This window comes from Bacillus rossius, chromosome 12, assembly GCF_032445375.1.
Source record: "Bacillus rossius redtenbacheri isolate Brsri chromosome 12, Brsri_v3, whole genome shotgun sequence".
Taxonomy (NCBI): Eukaryota; Metazoa; Arthropoda; class Insecta; order Phasmatodea; family Bacillidae; genus Bacillus; species Bacillus rossius.
The window spans coordinates 4127544-4147441 of record NC_086339.1 but is presented as its reverse complement, the minus strand read 5'-3'; the positions used below and the strand labels follow the sequence as shown (position 1 = coordinate 4147441).

Here is a 19898-nt window from a genome sequence, read left to right as displayed (position 1 = left end):
TAATAATGGAAAATCCCGGTCCATTTTGTTAATGGACAAAATTCCACCAAAGGGGTAAAAAGGGTAAGGTTTTTTGAAAAAAAAAAAAAAATTGCTGTAACTCCCATAATATGACAAATATTGCATCCGTATGAAGCATTATAATTTGTAGGAGTAACATAAAAAAATATTAGTTTGAACACATTTTGGATACGATCAACCCAAACTGCAAGGGGATGAAAAAAACAGGGGTGGAATTAAAAATATTTAAAATCTCCATTACAAGTTCTTATTTATTTTAAAACCTTAAAATATTATCTACAACTTTTGTTACAGCTCCAGTTGGATAGTATGCGAAAATATCAGTTTTTTTTTTTTAAAATATTTGACGATATACATGTATGTATTATTCAACAGAAATAATTAATAGTGTCTGTTCTAATGTTACGATACACAAGTATCTATACTGAAAATGCCTCTGCCAGTTTGGCTACCCCCGAAATGCGGCGCTCGGGGTACAGGTCCCACCTGACCCCTAGTGTAACGTCTCTGTCTAGATATGGGGCTGGCTAAGGAGGCTACCTGCTGGAAGGTGTCGACGGCTCGCGGGTAGTAGGACTCCCGCTGGAAGTAGCCCCGCAGCAGCTCGTACATGCCGCTCTCGAGCAACAGGCCGTCATTGGCGGCGCGCAGCCCCAGGGCGCCTCGGTGGTGCCAGCGGTCCCCTTCGTGGCGTCGCTCGTCCAGCCTCATCAGCTCCTCGCACACCATCGCCGACCCGTCCAGCTGGGAAGCCCCACAAGCACGCGCTGCACAGTGCGGGCCAGACATCTGGCGAGCTGTCAGCACCGGTAGTTGACAGGGACATCGGAACGTTTTCATGAGTGGGGGGGGGGGGGGGGGGGGGGACGACGAAAAGATGTACGTATCACACTTACCTCAGTCCTAGAGCGGGGGGTCCCGGGGCCTTCCCCCGGAAAAATTTGGAATTTTAGATGCAAAATTGTGCTATTTAATGAGTTTCCGAACCAAAATATTAAATATACCATTCCAAGAATTTGATGACGTAGTGTGTATTAAATACTACTCTGACAGTAGATGTAGTACAATTAAAATAAAATACCATCTACGAATTGGGAATCATTTTACAGTATACTGGCAATCATAAATATTATTTTCTAATCAATGTGATCACCAAAACAATGTTTGTAACTACTGGTTGAGAACCCCCCATGCATAACAGCACGGGGGCGACTCGCCTCTGCTGCCCCCCCCCCCCCCCCTGTTCCGATGTCCCTGAGTAGTGAGAAGTGAGCGGGGAGGGGAAGTAGGAGAAGAGCATGCACATCATGGGGACAGGGGCTGCTCCAGGGCCGGGCAATAACTTGGGGCCCCGCAACTAGCGCAACTAGCATGCCATGTGGTGCCCTTTTATTGCTAACACACTATCATATAGAATGTTCATTATTAATCTGTTAATTTTACATTAATGTAATCCCTAATATATAATATATATAATATTTTTAATATAATAAATGCGAATGTGTGATTGTCTTTTTGCTCCTCTTTCACACAGAATCTGAGCCACAGATGTGACATAGACTACATATAATTATGAAATTACATCCCTCAGAGTGAAAAGGGGGGGTAAATTTTTATAATTAAAATCATGGGAGGTGGGTCACAGATTAACATACAGTAAAATTGTGTAATTTCTCTATGTCTACCGCACAGACACATAGTAAGGTCTGGTAAATTCCTATCCTTCTCCTTGGCAAAATCCATTTGCTTAGTGAAGTTCGCGGCTGCTAGAGAACTAAAGGTAATTATAACAGTTTAGTTTACAACTTCGTCAATAATGGTGTTGCCTTGATTTTGTAATGCGCTATCCTTTGGAGCCAGTAGTGTAGCCAGGATTTGTGTATGGGGGGTTAAGAAGCATGGTTCCCCCCCCCCCCCGTATTAAAGCGGGGGGTTGGGGGGGTCCTCCCCCAGAAAATTTGGATTTAAGGTGTAAAATAGTGCTATTTGAGCATTTATCGGTACTTAACTGTAAATATTGTAATGATAAAAATATTATTAATTTTTTAATAAAAAAATTGTTTTGAGTGATGAGATAAGAAATTAAAGATATTTTAATCAATCCAAGTGCCTTGTATATGTCCACTCAAAATCATAAATCATGCTCGAAGCTCGACAATACAAAAAAAAAGAATAAAAATGGTTGGGTTTCGGCAGAACTGGCCTATTCCTAGAAACAATTAGCTTTAGCTTGAAGAGTTACCCAGTCACCACCTGCTGATAATTACCGCGCTGGTTAAATACAATAGGTGTAAGAGATTTGAAAACTAGGGACCCGTCACAGCGTCACGACCTTATAGCTTCTGCTCGCGACAGGGGTAGGGGAAGGGAAGGAGAGTCGGTAGGGCTCGCCTACTCTTCCCCTCCAGTGCAGTGGCCGGTGATAGCAGTAAGACACCCAGGCTTTTAGCTAACGTGCTTTCAGATACTTTTAGCTAACGTGCTTTCAGATAAGAAAAAAAATGGTGGCTAAGGGGGGTTAGAACTCCTAGACCCCCCCCCCCCCCCCAACCCCACCACGGCTACACCCGTTTGGAGCGTCAGTCACTTCTTGCCTAGGGGTTACCTGCCTTACCACAATATGAAGCTGAAGATTGACATCTCGGTTTTGCTGATGCATAGCATTAAACACCGAGTCTGTGCAATCAATGAAAGTTAAAAATAAAATTTTCCCATTTTCCAAATGCATGACTTACAGACTTGAAACTCGGAAGTGATGTTCCTTATGTTATGATGTGTTTAGCCCAGGCATCGCTAGGTACTTCAGGAGGTTTTTTTATTATTTAGAAACTTTAAAATTATCTCATGTTTTTTTGCTTTTATAATTTACATTTTCAAATAATTTATAAAACCATCATTAGAATTTGAGGTCCTGGTTGACTTAAATACGTTGATAAAAAAGTTTTATTTTTAAACTTTTCCATCTGTTCTCTTGAGCACCTCTCCAAAATATCAGGGCCTTGCAAAGTAAATGGTAAATGGCCCCACGATATTCTGAGGGCACAAATGCATGTGGCGCGGCCAAGCAGGTAGAAAAATTTCCTAGGGTGCAGTATATCCATAATATGTTGACTATGTAATGCTTGACATGCGATACGTAGTTACATGCACCAGCATCACTAAGGTGATTTATGTTTTTAGAACAGATGGTGTCACTGGCCATGCCGAGTCAGTAATATTTGGTTCTGTCAGTCCGTTTCGAAAAACGCATTTCCATCCAACTATACAGCCCAGTTTGAAAGACATTTGGGTTGAGCTATACTATACCAATTTTCAACATGTCTCTTGAAATTCATACTACGTCGGGAAGATCTCTGTTTCAAGTGGGCGGGAGATGGTTCCTGCTCGCACGTTGGAGACTGCAAAGGCCTCAACCCAACGGGTAAAAAGTCGGTGACAACCATCAGAATCTGTTCCCCTTTAGTTGTTCTGGGATAGGGGCCAATTTATGTCCAGCACAACAGTGTGAAATGGCTGCTTAGGACGTCGGCGTCACTGCTGCTTGTCACTGTCAAATCGGCGTGCCTTTCCCTGATGACAGAGCCGACAGCTAACAAAATGGCGTAAATCTTGGACCATACCCGGGCCAGTGTAAAACTCGACTGACGGTAGTGCAATAGCAGCAATATCCTGAAGTTACCACGAGCGAAGCCGCGGGTTATGAGCTAGTAAAGCTATAAACCTAACATAAACTGATCCTTCATGTGTGGTGTTGCCTGTACGCTGAAGGCAGCAGGGTGTCTAACCATCTGCAGACACCACGCCATGCGGTACGGAGCACCCAGCTCTCCGCCGGGCGCCAGCGCCCGGTGCGCCAGCAGGAACAGCCTCGCCGTGGTGTCTGGGCCTTCCAGCACATTGCACTTCATCACCTGCAACACAACAGCACCACGAGCTCCCAGGTGGGCTTTGTTAATCTCGATTACAACCCCAACGTCGGTATCACAGGACAACAAAAAGAAGGCATTAGGTGTTGAACATGCTACACCTGTACCCTAACCTTATTCCTAGTGCACGATAGGAAACGGCCAGTCTCTTATTTTTAGAAAATCGATTTTGGTGTCCTATTTGTTGCCATTCCGTTGCCTAAATTCCGCGCATGCGCAGAGCTAATTTTTTTTCCGTTGATTTCGTTAAGGGCTGAACTGCAACTGGCACCATTGACTCGTACATAGTCATTTTTTGTGATCATCGGGGGGACGTACCAAGCATATTGGTGTGCTAAATGAAACTTCATGATAGTGAAACAGTCCTGGAAAACATTTTGTACACTTAAGTGGTGTTAAAAAAAATAATCTCAACTTAAAAGTACTTAAAATTACACCATTTAATTCGCGCGATAGTGATGCTATCTGTAGGATTTTTGGCATAGCAAATGTGTTGACAGTTACCAAACCTCTGCTAGAATGCATGAAAACTGTTTCTAGCTTCGTGCAAAGCACAGTTTATTAAAACGGTTTGTTTTTCGTTACGTAACAGGCATTGGGTTCGGACACATTCTGAAATATGGTCTGCGATTAAAGTTACAGTTGTATCCCAATAAGGTATTGTTTATTCGCTATCTTATTCAAAATGTCTTTGAATACAGCCCCAAGTGGCCATTTGAAAGGTGACCAAGAAATAATTGTCTTTAAAGTTATACTTCTTTAGGAGCATTATGAAAAAATGACAAAAATGAATTTTAACGATGGGTGCTCACCATGCAACGAAATTTTCAGAGGATAAAAAAAAGGCTACATACAAATAAAAATCATATTAATGATTTTTAAATATTATAATTTAGTGATTGATATGGAATACTGGTCAATATCATTGAAACAATTATTTATTGTGAATACAGTAGTAGTGATAGAAATTATGTTTATAAACTTTTTCAAGTGTATTTTTAAGTATATTTGTATAAGTGAAGTTATGTTCCCGTATGTCTAACAATGTCAGGTTGCTTGTGATCTTCCATTATCGCTGGCAGGGTTAGAAGTCTTCTGGCAATTTTCATGGAAGTATTTTTTTTATTTGCATGATAAATTATTATATTATTATTTAATAAATAGTTAAATTAATAAATTAGTATAGAATCTATACTTTGCGAACCATATTTATATCACTCCTGTTCTTTCATTATTTTAATTCTATAAATTATTTGCATGAAAAATAATTAAAGTTAGTTTTCTTTATTGTGGCAAGTAAGTATAGCACCTAATGCACGTACATAGGTACACACACACCTTTTTTTCTTTCATTCTAGAGATTGTATGAGAACTTCGGTTTTTACTTCCTCTAGACAAGATAGAAAGATAATTTGCTCACTATAAATAACTTTGACAACCCTTATCAACATTTTTGAAATAAATGTTCCAAGACGATTCTTACATGCTCTACTCTAATAAACTAATGCGATTAAGTTACAACTAAATAGGAAACTACTTGCATAGTGTGACTAAAATACATGCAATTATAATGACCATAAAGATGATAGCATGATGGTGTTATAAGTAGGAATCTGCTATAACAGAGTTCTACTACTTTAAATGAACATTGCAAACACTTTTTACAGTCGATGCAGACATTCAAGATGTGTTAAGCCTGTAAGTACCTCAGCCAGCCAGTTGTTGGCTTCTGGTATGTCTGGATAATTTGCTGTGAGGTCTGCTACTATCTGCGGAAACAAGTCGAGGTACTCCTTCCTGCGATCGCCACGGAACACTACATCACCTGGCACAGTCACGTGGTGGAACAGTCTGGTAACATATCAGAACACACACATATACGACATGACCTCGAACACATTTTGGGAAATCACGATGTTGTGGTTCCTACTCGCGGTCCACAATGGAAGGTTTTATTTCCTTGGAGTGGACTTAGTTTGCCCTGGATGACCTTACTTCCATCGAGGTTTCTCACCTGGTTTCGCGCGCCTCGGTTGAGGCTGTGGAGTGGTGGGGGTGGCACCGCCCCTATTTTAATCTCCACGGAAGTAAGAGAAACTCGTACCTTCTGGTTCGTCCGGGAACAAAGGGGAAGCACACCAGAGGGGTATATATAGACCCGACGTGGGCACAGCAAGCAGCGAGACTACGAGAAGCATGTATCCAAGAATGTCGTCCTGCTGTGGAGGGGTTTTTCCAAACCTTCTCCCTGGGCTCAGGACAGGGTGTTTGTGAAGCACCTTTCAATTTCGTCCCGCGGAAGGCAATGACAAACCATCGCAGCCTTGCCTGTGCTCACGACGACACCCAGTAGTGGGTAAACCGACCCATAATAATTTTCTGCAACCAGTAAAATTTCCAGTTATTATATATATAAGATCAGCAGTCTCGGGATCCATGTAGTGTTGAGATACTGAGGAAATATTGTCTTACAGCTGGATTCGAGGAGTGTTCCTAGCCTACAACTGAATGGTACAGACATGCATCCAGCAAGCTTCTCATTGGCTCGGATCACGCTTGATTCCTATATTAAACTTGCCGCAGGAACATTTATTCAATCCTGATGGATGCTTGATTTCAGCTTGAAGGCTTTGATGCAAGCTCATTATGTTGCCAGCGTGGCTACAACTCCTGTCGAAATGTCGTGTGGTGGCGGACGCAGCTGTGCTTTCTCGTGGTTATGAAACCTAACTGTACTTCGTATGCGCACGTTCGACTGCAAGGAGTGCTAAATATATCTCCGCTATTATCTTTATGTATGTTCTCAAATCAAAATAATACTTTTAATGTAATAGTTTTGACAAATCCTTTTTTTGTTTGGCACCATTTGTGAAAAAATACTTATGACTTTGTTGACACCAAATGCTTTATATAGCGGCCATAACGAATATTTCAATGGAAACATCATACATTCAAAATGGTTTGATGTAAGTTTTTGGACATACGCCATTGCTAAGAACTTTTTCTGTTGAAGAAAAACTAATAAATAAAATAAATAAATAAAAATAAAAATAAAAATACTCAAAAAAAGATACAAAAAACACACAAAATTAAGCAAACAATTGCTGTTGTCAACAAGGATATGAACACCACAAAATATTCCGAAACAGGAATATGGTCAGCAAACAAAGAAAAAACAAAGAAAAATGTACTAAGAGAACGAAAAAATCCCCACAAATGATGACAACACAAAAATATTGAAACCCAAAATAATTCAGCACAACAGTTGAAGCGAGACAAAAAACATGACAAAACGAAAAAACAAACAAATACAATAGTTTTACCTAAACAGAAACAAGCGACGTTTCGGGAACTGCTATCTGCTCCCGTCCTCAGGCAGAGACGCACATGGTACGGAAACACAGGTGCGACTCTGCCTGAGGACGGGAGCAGATAGCAGTTCCCGAAACGTCGCTTGTTTCTGTTTAGGTAAAACTATTGTGTTTGTTTGTTTTTTCGTTTTGTCATGTTTTTTGTCTCGCTTCAACTGTTGTGCTGAATTATTTTGGGTTTCAATATTTTTGTGTTGTCATCATTTGTGGGGATTTTTTCGTTCTCTTAGTACATTTTTCTTTGTTTTTTCTTTGTTTGCTGACCATATTCCTGTTTCGGAATATTTTGTGGTGTTCATATCCTTGTTGACAACAGCAATTGTTTGCTTAATTTTGTGTGTTTTTTGTATCTTTTTTTGAGTATTTTTATTTTTATTTTTATTTATTTATTTTATTTATTAGTTTTTCTTCAACAGAAAAAGTTCTTAGCAATGGCGTATGTCCAAAAACTTACATCAAGTCATGCACTCCCATTGCACAAATCTTTTAAAGATAACATTCAAAATGGTGGGAGGTTCTAGATTCCAAGATGGTGTACATGCCATATTTTAAAATTACATAATTAAAAATGGCGGCTGAGGTCAAGGTCAAGGTCAGGTCCTCTGATGGGGCTTTTGAGAAATATTTCTCCTCTGAAGAAAATTGTTCCTCTCAGAGGAATTTTTGGCTCTCCAGATGTTAGGAAAAAATGGAAAATTTTCCCTAAAAACGGGAATTTTTACCTCAAATTATATATATTTGTAGGAATGTAGAGGATTTATTGAGTCATTTTTGAGGAATTTTGAGGAAATCTGATACCAAGATGGCCACCATGACGTTATAATCCAAGATGGCGGTTGGCTCCTCGGAACCTCAACCTTGACCCTGTTCCCAGAGCTCCTTTTACATAATATTTAAGTATATGGTTTGAAACAGCTCGACAGAAGAACTCACCTATTTTGCACGTTTCGAAGACACCATGGCCTTTGTCGTCCAGACCGGAACGACAGTCCACAAAAACTTGAGCTGCACCGGACACCGATACACGTCAGCGCAACCTGCATCCCTAACTGACTCTACCCGAGTTGAGCACAATGTCGGCGAGCATACCAAAACGACTTGACTACTCACTGGCTGTTGAACGGAAAACTGGGAACAGCGCCTCATTATTCTGCCGGGTCGAACTGTAATTGCAGAAATCTCCAAGTACTCAACCTGCACCGTCATGCCATGCCAACTAAACACAGACATGCAAGTAGGCAGTGACTATCGGCGGAAGTCATTAATTACTGCCATCACAGCACTGTGTAACGAGTAGTACTGTGCCAAATGTTGGTGATTTACTTTTATCAGAAGCAGACCTCATTTACCGATGTTTCCATTTATGAAATTATAAGAAGGATGGGAGCCAAGTGAAATAATCTTGAGATTATATATTAATACATTTATTCAAAGACAGGTTACTGGTAAGAACAACGCATCAGTAGTCAGTGTTTTTTGTTGGTGGCTGTTATAGTAATGTTAAAGTTGAAAATGAAAAGCTAATCACAATATTTATAACAACAAAATAATTATAAAAATCAATAATTACATAAGCCCTTAAATATTGATGCTTTAAAATCCATAATAACGGAAATTACAATATTCCTCTTATTTTGTACCATCAACAAAAATTAATTACAGCTCCATAGATACCTGCTTTAATAAACTCTTAGAAGTAATTAAATTAACAACGTGCGTAAACCTTTCTAAGAATTTCGTTAGACTTGTTACACGAAATGGACTAAGAAATAGCTTGAATGAACAAACAGTAACCACCAAAATAAAAGTTCATCACAGTTTTTCTTTGGTAATACTTTGAAGCTGTGGAAGATACAGCTTAATTTTTTTTTGTTGGGAATATTTTACAGCAACTAAGAGGAAACATTCTGAATAACATTTAACAACTTTTTATCTCAAATTTCTTAATATAAATTATTTGAAATTGTGTGTTTATCAAGAATTTACAATAAATTATATTAACTTCTCTACTAGTTTAAATATTCTTAACATAATTTCTCTAAACATGTTATTGTCTTTAGCAAGAGTTTACACGAAATACAATAATTTTTATTTTTAAGAAAATGTACATAAACAAGTTTACACAAACAACTGAACATTTTTATCCAAATCAAGTAAATATTTTATTCTTTTCGTAAGTAAAATTGCTTATTGGTTACTTGTTTACACTTATTCTTTTCAAAACAGAAATTAGGTAGGGCCTATAACAGGGCTTCAACTGATAATATTCATGACTGAACTGGCACATTTTTATGTTTACAAAGTTTTTAAACATGTGTTTACATAGTGTTTACATTAAAAATAATACAATTTTACAAAACTTTTACTTATTACAACATACAATATTTTTAATTTATTACATTATAAAAATATGTTTTCACATTTGTGTTTACACTTTTTCCTTTGTTTATCTTGGAATATTTGTTATCTCACTGGTGTTTACATTGGTTTTATTTCATGAACTTTAGTTTTTTTTCTTTTGCATAATTTTCGGTATAATAGTTTTTACTCATAGTTTGTGTTTACAATGATTCTTTTTTAGTTTTCTTCTGTCATTATGTGTTTTCACTCGTATTCTCTGTTATTAGCGATGATAATTTTGCAGGATTTTAGTATATATGTTTTATCTTGAAGTTTTTATGATGACTTTTTCTCGCTTGGATTTTTTTATCATCACCTGATTTTACTCACACACTTTATGTTTACAATGATTTTTTAAATGATTTAAATATATCTGTTTTAACAAGTAGTTTTTATGTTAACAAAATGTTCGCTTGGTTTTTTTTTCATAATCTGTTTTTTTACTCATACACATTGTGTTTACAATGATTCTTTTGCATGAATTTTAGTATATCTATTTTTACTTGTTTTTTTTTTGTTTATGTAGATATATTATTTTTTTCTTTTGCATAAAGTTCAGTACATCTGATTTCACTAATAGTTTTTGAGTACACAATGATTCTTTTGCATGAGTTTAGTATATCCGTTAAACTTGTAATTCTTGTGTTAGTACCTATATCGGTTACACATGAGGTTTTTATGTTTACAATGATTCTTTTGGTTGACTTGTGACACTATTGATCTCCAGCTATTTTTATTCCTGTTCTAACCTGCTTAGGTTTTTAATTTTGTATGTGTTGTAGTATTCTTGATCCACTAGTTTTTTCCCCCCTGTTCTAACCTTAACATAAACAAACAATAATTTTCTTCTCTCTTTACATCTTTAACTTGTTTTGCGTGCCCTCGTATTTTTTCATTCCTTTTAAAATCCTTGTATTTATGTTTGCTCCGACACCTAATACCTGTTAGTATTCTATATTTCACTTGTTTAAACAATTATAAGAATATTTGTTACACTAATGATGAAATAAAATTACTGTGTATAATGATATTAGATAGTCAGCCAGGCAAGAAGTTGTAATATTATATAAAACAAATTTATAAAGTTGTGATGAAGACATTGATAATCTATGAAGAGTAATGAAACAGACATAGCTCACATATGTATAATGAACACAACCAAAGAAAGCATATACTTAAAACTATGCACGATTCCTTCTTCCCGAGTGACGCGCCTTCACGCAGATGCGCGGCAGGTAGGCCCAGCTGCACGACAGCTGAGCTGGCAGGGAGCGACAGCAGCTGCGGCTAACGGTATCGCCCCCTGCCTCCCTCCGAGGCGACCCGGGTTATAACTTTGATGTGACGCTGCCGTCCGTGCTCCCTCTGAGAGCACAGGCCGTTATGTGTCCTCAACACCTGAATCAGTGCCAGTGCTAAGAACATGCCCGCGCGTGTAGCATAGTGCAGGGGGGAACAGTGCCTCGAACGGCGTGACGTAAGTCATGGCCGGCTGTATACATGAAGCGCCCGGCCGGGTGTGGCAATGCGCAAAAGGGAATTCAGTGCATATGCAATTTAAATAACAAACACGAACTAAAACTTTTAATGTGTCAAAGATTTCTTATTAATTAATTATATTGTAAACTATTTTCGTTCACAAAACTGGCCGGCATCATCTTCCTGCGCTCCGTAGTTTCCCGCGGATTTTTCGCCCTCCCTGGCCCGGTTGCCAGGAAGAATCGTCAGTAGCCTTCCAGCACTCACCAGGGCCGGCAGCCCCGCGCACGTGGAGCCTTCAAATTTTCGCGCCTGATCCAGCATTTAACGTCCATAGGTAATATTTCTAAATCTATTTTCATCAGATCCACGGTCGGCCCTGCCGTATGTCGTGTCATATGGTCCGTCAATAAATGTGTGACTCGACTACGAGTCATTTTCGTGTGCTACGTAAATCTTAGTGTTTTTAGGCAGCCAACCGAGGAGTGTACGCTTCACGCCATTATCACTCCATCCGGAGTACTTGAACATTGCCCACGCGGGGCGGCATTACGCCTAACGCGAAACCAGACTTTCTAACGCTTCACATTCTGGGACGTGCCACGGTCGCGGGTGAGTTACCACGTCAGGTACCACCGCGCCCGTACCCAGCTTAACGTGGCCCACGCCACCATGAGGGAGAGCCTCGATTAACGTAATTTCCCTGAACGGAGGGACTAGTATCATCCCGAGCCCCAGGACTTTCTTGTAGTGACTTTTCTGCTACATTTCAGTGTTAGCGTTAGTGTCCGCAATCAACCATACGTAAGTGTACATTTTAGTGTTTTGTGTACTTTCTCGATCAGTAATTAGTGAACTCTCTGTATAAAGCACCGTCCGGACTACCACGTCTTTATCACTAAATTCGCTGTGTGCTGTAATCGTCGTCGCCGTAGCTCCCAGGATAGCCTGCGCTCCTCGATGCGGTAGTCTCCTGGAATACCGCCAGACGCTAAACAGTACCGCCGATCGAAGGCCGTGTGAGCGGAGATGAGGTCGACGATGATACGGCCAGTCACGTGAAAGTGTATTGTACGAAACTAAGTCCTGTAACGTGTGACGGAGCAATAAAATCAGTTACGTTCATGTGTGTTTTTTAATAGTTACGGCATCCTGGGTGGCCATAACAGCCCAGGGGGCCCTTTGTAGACGCGTCCCTGCCTGCAGCCACGAGGCAAAGAACCCCGCCCTCGAGACCAAATTCTAGTTAACGTATTTTAATTACCATAATTTCAGGACAGGCAGAGGGGACGGCGTCAGATGTGACGCTGCCGAGCTCCAGTGCCCCCCACACCTCAACCCCTCATTGTGCCAATGCTTCCTCTCATACCCACACTCCTCGCTGTCTGAGGATCCATTCGCTCCGCAACATGGGTGACTGCATCAGTGGCATTACTTTAGCTCACAAACGACTGGCACGAATGTCTCACTGTACAAACACCACAAATGAGTTGTTTTGTTGCGAATAGTATTTGCCAAATATACATCACACTTTATTCATTATCGTAACCATACACAATTGTATTAATAATATTTACCCTTTTTTAAATTCTGGTTTACTCTATCACACAAACTCACTACTAATTTATTATTTTACTTTCCTGCATATTATTCATTCAATCTATACCAGTGAATATACTTAGAAAACCTTTTATTAAAACCTTAAATAATTAACATTGCTGAAACTAAAAGCCTTAAATAAACCTATTTTGAAATCTGTAAGTATTTTTGGCTTTCAGCCCAGTTGGCACTTTATTCTTCAAATTCTTAAGGGCAGTACTTAACTGTATCTAGTGCTGTTAGCTCGGATTTGTGAAACATTTATGCTGTCATGAGTCACTCTCATGTGTATTGGGGAGACGTGTCGGACGTAACTCAGTATCTTCGTGGTTAGATATAGTTGCCCGAAGTCAGCTCTCTCAGTAAGGGCACCCTCCCACAGGGAGATATAGTCGTGAACAATTCAACGAGAGAAGTCACCCACTCTGGAGAAAGATGATATGCAGCTTATCTTAAACCATCACTGACTAATGTCTTCAGGGCTCATGGATATGACTTTAGCTAGGCCAGACACTTTGTAAACACTTACTGGGACAGTTTAATGATCGTGGTTTAACAGTACTAACATGTCAGGTAGTAGACACGTCGAACTTTACTGCAGCGCCCACATTTACTGACAAGTACAACAGCACAACCCCTTCATTCTACGATGAAACGGTAGTTTGGATGATTACGAAGGTACTTGCTTGTATTCTGAACGCTGTGGACAGCACTCACGTAAGCCAGAGTTGATTGTAAACACACGCCGGAGTCGGCCAGTCCCATTAGCGAGGTGTCTGCCCATTGTTCCTACAAGGCGAACAATCAATGAATATGGTTTGGCCCGCACTCAAAAGAGCAGACGGCAAAATGCAGGCAGAGAACCAGATAATGAAGGTTATAAACAATACATACAGAAATATGGCGTTTACTAATCAGTTAAGACCTTGGCTTAAGCCCCTTGAGACTGGGTCAGACACGCACTAGGGTCGCACAGGACTGAAGCAAGGGTTACAAGCCAGCGACATTCCCTCCGCGGGAGCAGAATTTGCATCAACAAAATAATTGATTTAAATTGCGAATGCCGCCAGTATGTATCGGTTCGGCTGAAGGCAACAAATAAATAGCACTGAAATATACAACACCATCCATATTGCTGGTTCAAAAGCAACATATTTGAACACAACATTGGCAGAGTCGGCCGTGATATCACAGGATGCACTCCATCAGCAGCGGATGCTACTGGGACCTACGCTTTGCTTACTTCCCATGGCAGTACCACTGCAAGGCATATGACTGTCATTAAGAAAGTATGCCCATTATGTACGAAATACTATCATTTTTATCATTAGGGTTTAGTAATGTATATTATGTCCTAAGAATGCCAAGACCATATATATTTTATGTGACTAATATACATATGTATGAACACAAAATTTTCAAGTCAATATTAGAACAGGTTATTGTGAAAGTAATAAATAATTTAAAAAGGAGAACATTCCTACCCTTAAAATAAGAAATAATCTAATTTTAAAATGTATAATCAACGCACTATTTATGAAATATGTATGAAAACAATTACACTAAGGACTCACAACATAAGCAAACTAAAGAAAAAACTAATGGCAATATTACAACACTTTTTCATTGTCATGATTTGATTTTTAATTTATATACTATTTATAAATGTACTATTTTAAAAAAAATTAGACTATTAATAAGTAAGTAGCAACTAATGAATAAAATTATGTGTATGAATTATATTTAATTTTTTAAGGTAATAATTTTGTAGTGTAATTTCGATCAAACAAAAATATATTAAACTGACAATGTAACCGAATATGAGAATGAAGAAATAACTTCCCAAATGCTGTAAATTTAATGGAACTGTGCCGCTGCTAACTTTAAGATTGTAAGGGACAATATAATCTGTCGAATTACTAAGGATTTTATTAGTGATCCCCGATTCTTTCATACGACAAAGAATTAGCTCAATAATTTCCAGGGAAGGAAAATTCATTCGAAACTCGCAAACACCATATAAAAAATATACACTCTCTTCCACTATATGCAAGAGTGGCCGAGAACCTAAAAACTTTTCTGGTTTATTAATTTCGTACTGTGCACCCATAGAAAAAAACAATACACTTACGTTTTTGTGTACCATTGTATGACGCAGTGCATCCTCTGCCGAATCGATAAAAATTAAATTTGAAAACACTAAGTCATTATTTTCATTTCCACTAAAAAATAGAGAAATGTACTCATTGATTTCAAATTCCATGTTATGACCATATCGATAAGGTATAGCAATCGGCCAACCTAGCTTATCTAAATCTTTTAAAGTGTTTATGTCTGGATAGTACTGTGGTACCGTGATGTAACTGGTGAAAGAACCAGAGTATGCATTATTCAGTACAATGCTGAATAGCATAACAGAAACTGAGTACAATCTAAACCAGGATGATATGAGGTTATGTTCTAATAATCCTAGAAAATACAATCTGAATATTTCCAAACTCTGAAACAAGCGGCGAGATTCCTTACCCGCGAGCAGAGAGAGGCACTTCCCCACTGCGACCAGCAAGGGGTAGCAAGACAGATACAAACACCACAGAGGGAAGGAGAATGGCAGCAATCCACTCATCCACTTGGGCAGCTGCTCGGCCTTCGGAACTATCAGGACCAGTTTTTCAAACAGAAATGGATAAGAAGAGTGTTTAAACCGGTTGATACCAATTGGCGTGAATGGGTATGTTATGTCTAGTTCTTTATAAAAATTGAAGGGTAGGGCCCAGTGACTTAACTCCTTTAATCTACTAGGCTCGATGACAATAGTGATATTTTTTGCTTTAGCAGTAATTTCAAAAAACTTTGCAACAAGACCACATATTTTTTGCACCCCATTTGGGGCAGTCTCTATCCAAGAGAATGGTGGAAATTCAAATTTGGGAGCAGTCACAGGGTACCCCATAGCATCTGAAAAATATTTCTCATAAGTTGAATATTTCGTTGTGACGTCGATAGCCTCACCCACTTTGGTGAATGGACTGAAACGTGTAGCGACAACACGCCTTCCTAGTTTATCGTTGCTGGCAGCAATGCTAATAACAAATGAATTAAAAGTTTCTAACTTCATCCAGCTTGATTTCAACAGCAGAAAGGCAATGTCGCGGCGATGTCTGGTCAAGTTGGCATCGACGAATATGACTGGAGCCAGATTGTCCCATGTGGGAAACTGGGACACTCGCGAGACATGGGACATGAACACTTCAACATCGTTGCTGTCGGACACAATCATAAACGCGATGTCCTTTCTGGGACTGTCACCAGACCATTGACCGTGTTTTTTGAACATGTATGTGGGCAGAGTCGACACTGTGTGCAGCCAGCTGGCCACGCGACCACAGATGGCGCACTCGTCTTCAACGAACAGCATTATTGTTCTTGCAGTTCCTCTTAATTGGCCGTGTATCTCTGGCATTGCATCAAGGACGAACTGTTGCGCACTGTTTGCGTCAGTCTTTACGTGCATTTTTATGGACCCAACTGAAGAGTTTAACATCAAGGCCAACAGCGTAAACAGTAAAGCTGGCATTCTTGGCAAATACCTGAAATAGACATCAATGACTAAACCAACATTATTATAATGTTCGCTTGGTTCCATAAGGAATAATCGCGTGTATAATAATACAGAATCAGCTCTAAGAAGAAGGTTTGGACGGGTAATCGAACAAAGAAATTAAGCAATAACAAAACATATTAAATGTGTCATAGAATGAGTGTTTATAAATTGAGTCTGAAAATCGGGTACTTTAAAAAAAAACATTTTTTTACCTTACTTAAATAGTTCATACAACATTAGTTTGAAAAAAGTTTAACACCAGAATTATAGTAAATGTAAGTAGTATACGAATGTTTTTTCTGCGGCAGGCGTCAGGTGGTGGATTGGGATTGTCGGTCCGCCATCTTGGATTGTGACGTCACGGCGGCCATTTTTGACTCAAAATTCCTCAAAATTCCTCAAAATTGACTCAAAAATGACTCAAGATGACTCAAAATTTCCCGTTTTTGTGGGAAAATTTCCCGTTTTCGAGAGAAAAATTCCCGTTTCGAGGAAAAATTAGGATTTTGAAAAGCCACAAATGTCTTTTGCCTTAGAAAGAACACAAATTCCTGATATAGGCTTAAGCATCCTTAACTACAGCCTCCGATAAGCCGCTTTTAGGATTATGACGTCACCGTTTCAATTTTCGTTATGCCCGCCATCTTCAAAATCCGCCATTTTTATGTTAGAAAATCGGGAAAAATTTTAAAAATCATTAAAAAAATTATTTGATCGAATTAAATAAAAATCTTAAAAACCACTGTTGCAGTTATAGTTACGGTCGCCATCTTGGATTATATAAATTTTACATATTTCGTTACACCCGCCATCTTGGTTGAGTACCATGTCTTACTTACACTTTATGTTACGACCACCATATTGGATCCTATTAATGTTGCAATTATCGTTATAGTCGCCATCTTAAAATTTAGACACCATCTTGAATATCCGTAATTTTAATGCTAGAGATTCGGGAAAAATTTTAAAAAGTATTAAAAAAAATTAACTAATCGAATTAAATAATAAAAAATCCTTAAAACCACCGTTGCACTTTTTCGTGACGGCCGCCATTTTGAAATCACCCGCTGGAGGTCACCATCTTGTTTTCGTCCACTAGAGTGTGCTGATACCATGTTGGTATAATTATCTGGTCACCATACCTTTGTCCTCAACTGTTGACATTGAACTTTGACCTTGACCTTGAACTTTGACCTTGACCTTGAAATTTGACCTTTGTTGTTGAAATTTGACCTTGACCTTGACCTTTGACCTTGAAATTTGACCTTGGCCTTGAACTTTGACCATGACCTTGACCTTGACCTTGAAATTTGCCCTTGACCTTGACCTTGAATTTTGCCCTTGACCTTTAAATTTGCCCTTGACCTTTAAATTTGCCCTTGACCTTGAAATTTGACTTTGTCCTTGAAATTTGACTTTGTCCTTGTCGTCCATCATGGATCCGTCATTTTATGTTTAGTACATGCTACCAGGAGCTACCGCCTGCTAGTGGTCATTGCCACCATCTTGTTTTCGTCTGATGGAGGACGCCATCTTGTGTGTACTCATCTTACCATTATGCTAGTTTTATTCTAACCCGATACAGTGCAGTAATCATTTATTACCGAGGTTCCCCCGCCATCTTGAAATTCGACCGCCATCTTGAAATCATGTAATAATGTAGCTAGAAAAGCGGGGGAAAAACCCAAAAGTCTCGGAAAAAATCAATTATTAACTTACATATTGATTCGATCCGCTCCAGTCCTTGGTTCGATTCTTGACCAGTGACAGTTGTAACTAATTATTAAATAAATTTTAGATTCTGTTTTCCATTACCTTTCGTGGAGTTTATTGTCCATTCACTCCTAAATTCACCTAAAAAATCACCCATTCAAGTAATGATTGATTCGATACTTGGTTCGATCTATGTTCGAAGCTAAAAATAAATTTAAATACCAGATAAGTGTAAGGTTCGAGAAATAAAACACTGCAAGTTCTTTTACAAACATAATATTTATTACACAATCTATATTCTACTACAGAATCACTTGCGAAAGCCAGCAATCTTATAAACATTTAACCCTGCATAGACGTGCAACGACTACTTCTTAGCTCCAATCGGTTTATACTAGACAGAGACCAACCAGAACCTTTACTAACATAGTTCTCCTCTTCTTGACAGAGTTTCTGGATACCGTTTTTAACAGTTTGCTTCACATCGTCAGAACTGTAAATTACTGCAGCCGATGTCTTGAATGCACATTTCTTCAATTTTTCATCTAACGGATATGGCTTTCCATATATACAGTCCAGCCACAAGTTATATTTTAATGGTCCGTTTGTTGCTACATCATCAGTAAGCTGATTGATTATGTCCTGTCTGATATCATCGAGAAAAGTACAAATGTCCTTCGACTCACCGAACGTATTTAAATAATAGTAGTCTTTCAACGTTCCACGAAATGCTGACTGCGCCAAGTAGAAGCCATTATCATTCACCTGTAGAGCACCGACCACAGTCTTAGGTTTAGTTCCATGTCCAGATACCATAGCAATCGGTTGCTGCGCATCTGTTTTTTTGCCTGTACGCTCACGAGCCTTCAACCTAAACCGTGGAGTTGAAATTTCTACAGGTAGTTCTGCAGTAGGCGCACGGACTTTACCTTTACATTTTTTCACATGTCGTCGCAAATTATCAATTCGAGTAAACCATTCATGACACTCATCACAGCGAAACTTCATGCGAGAAGGATTCTTCATGCATTTGCTCCGCTCATGTCTTCGTGCATCATGGGAAAATGCGAACGACGTATCACAGTAGCTGCAAGGATACCGTGGTGATAAAGACGAACCTTTCAGACCTGATCCAGATGTCGATGTTACTACGATTTTACCATCTCCAGGCATATTCTTATGAACATCAATGCATCGTTGTTGCACCGAAACCTTTACTTTCTGCCGCACAGCAGGACCTTTGCATGCCTTCATGTGCGTTTTCATATTATCTTTTCTAGCAAACTGCTTATGACATTTCTCACAACTAATCATTTTACGATAAAGGTTCTTAGCACATTCGCTCTTCTCGTGTCGTCGAGCATTGCTGTTGTTTGAGAAAATCTTGTCGCAGTAACAGCACCGATGTTCGTTAGTTGTCAAATCAGCATCCATTGAAGTCTCCATCGAGGTCGAATCGTCGTTCGTCGTGGTTTCCTGCACAGCCAGCTCTGTAGTCATTAAGCTCTCTTCTGCTGGTGGTACCACGACTGATGAGGTCTCCTCCAATGTTGTCGTTCTCGTTGCCAATGGGATCTGCACCTTCTTCGTCGTCGCTGACGTCAAGGTTCCCGTAGACGATGGTACAACGTCCATCATGTTCGTCGTTAAAGTCGGTAAAGATGCCATCAAGTTCGCAAGATCAAGTAATTACGCGACTTATGCACCAGATGAATCAAATTAGGTGATCCTTGCAACGTCGTCGTCAGTAACAAACTGAGCGACCAGATGTCTAGGACTCGCTTA

At 39.3% G+C, this 19898-nt stretch overlaps 1 protein-coding gene across 1 annotated transcript in view; it reads right to left on the bottom strand.

Moving 5' to 3' along the window:
* Positions 1-19898, bottom strand: part of LOC134537389 (farnesyl pyrophosphate synthase-like) — a 129068-nt gene that overhangs the window by 12423 nt on the left and 96747 nt on the right. The window contains exons 3-5 of the mRNA XM_063377759.1: positions 5654-5716; positions 3807-3932; positions 562-765 (exon numbers count right to left, since the gene is read on the bottom strand). Of these exons, the coding sequence (XP_063233829.1) occupies positions 562-765; positions 3807-3929 (327 nt within the window). The 5' untranslated portion in view covers positions 3930-3932; positions 5654-5716. The remainder of the gene's footprint in view (positions 1-561; positions 766-3806; positions 3933-5653; positions 5717-19898) is intronic.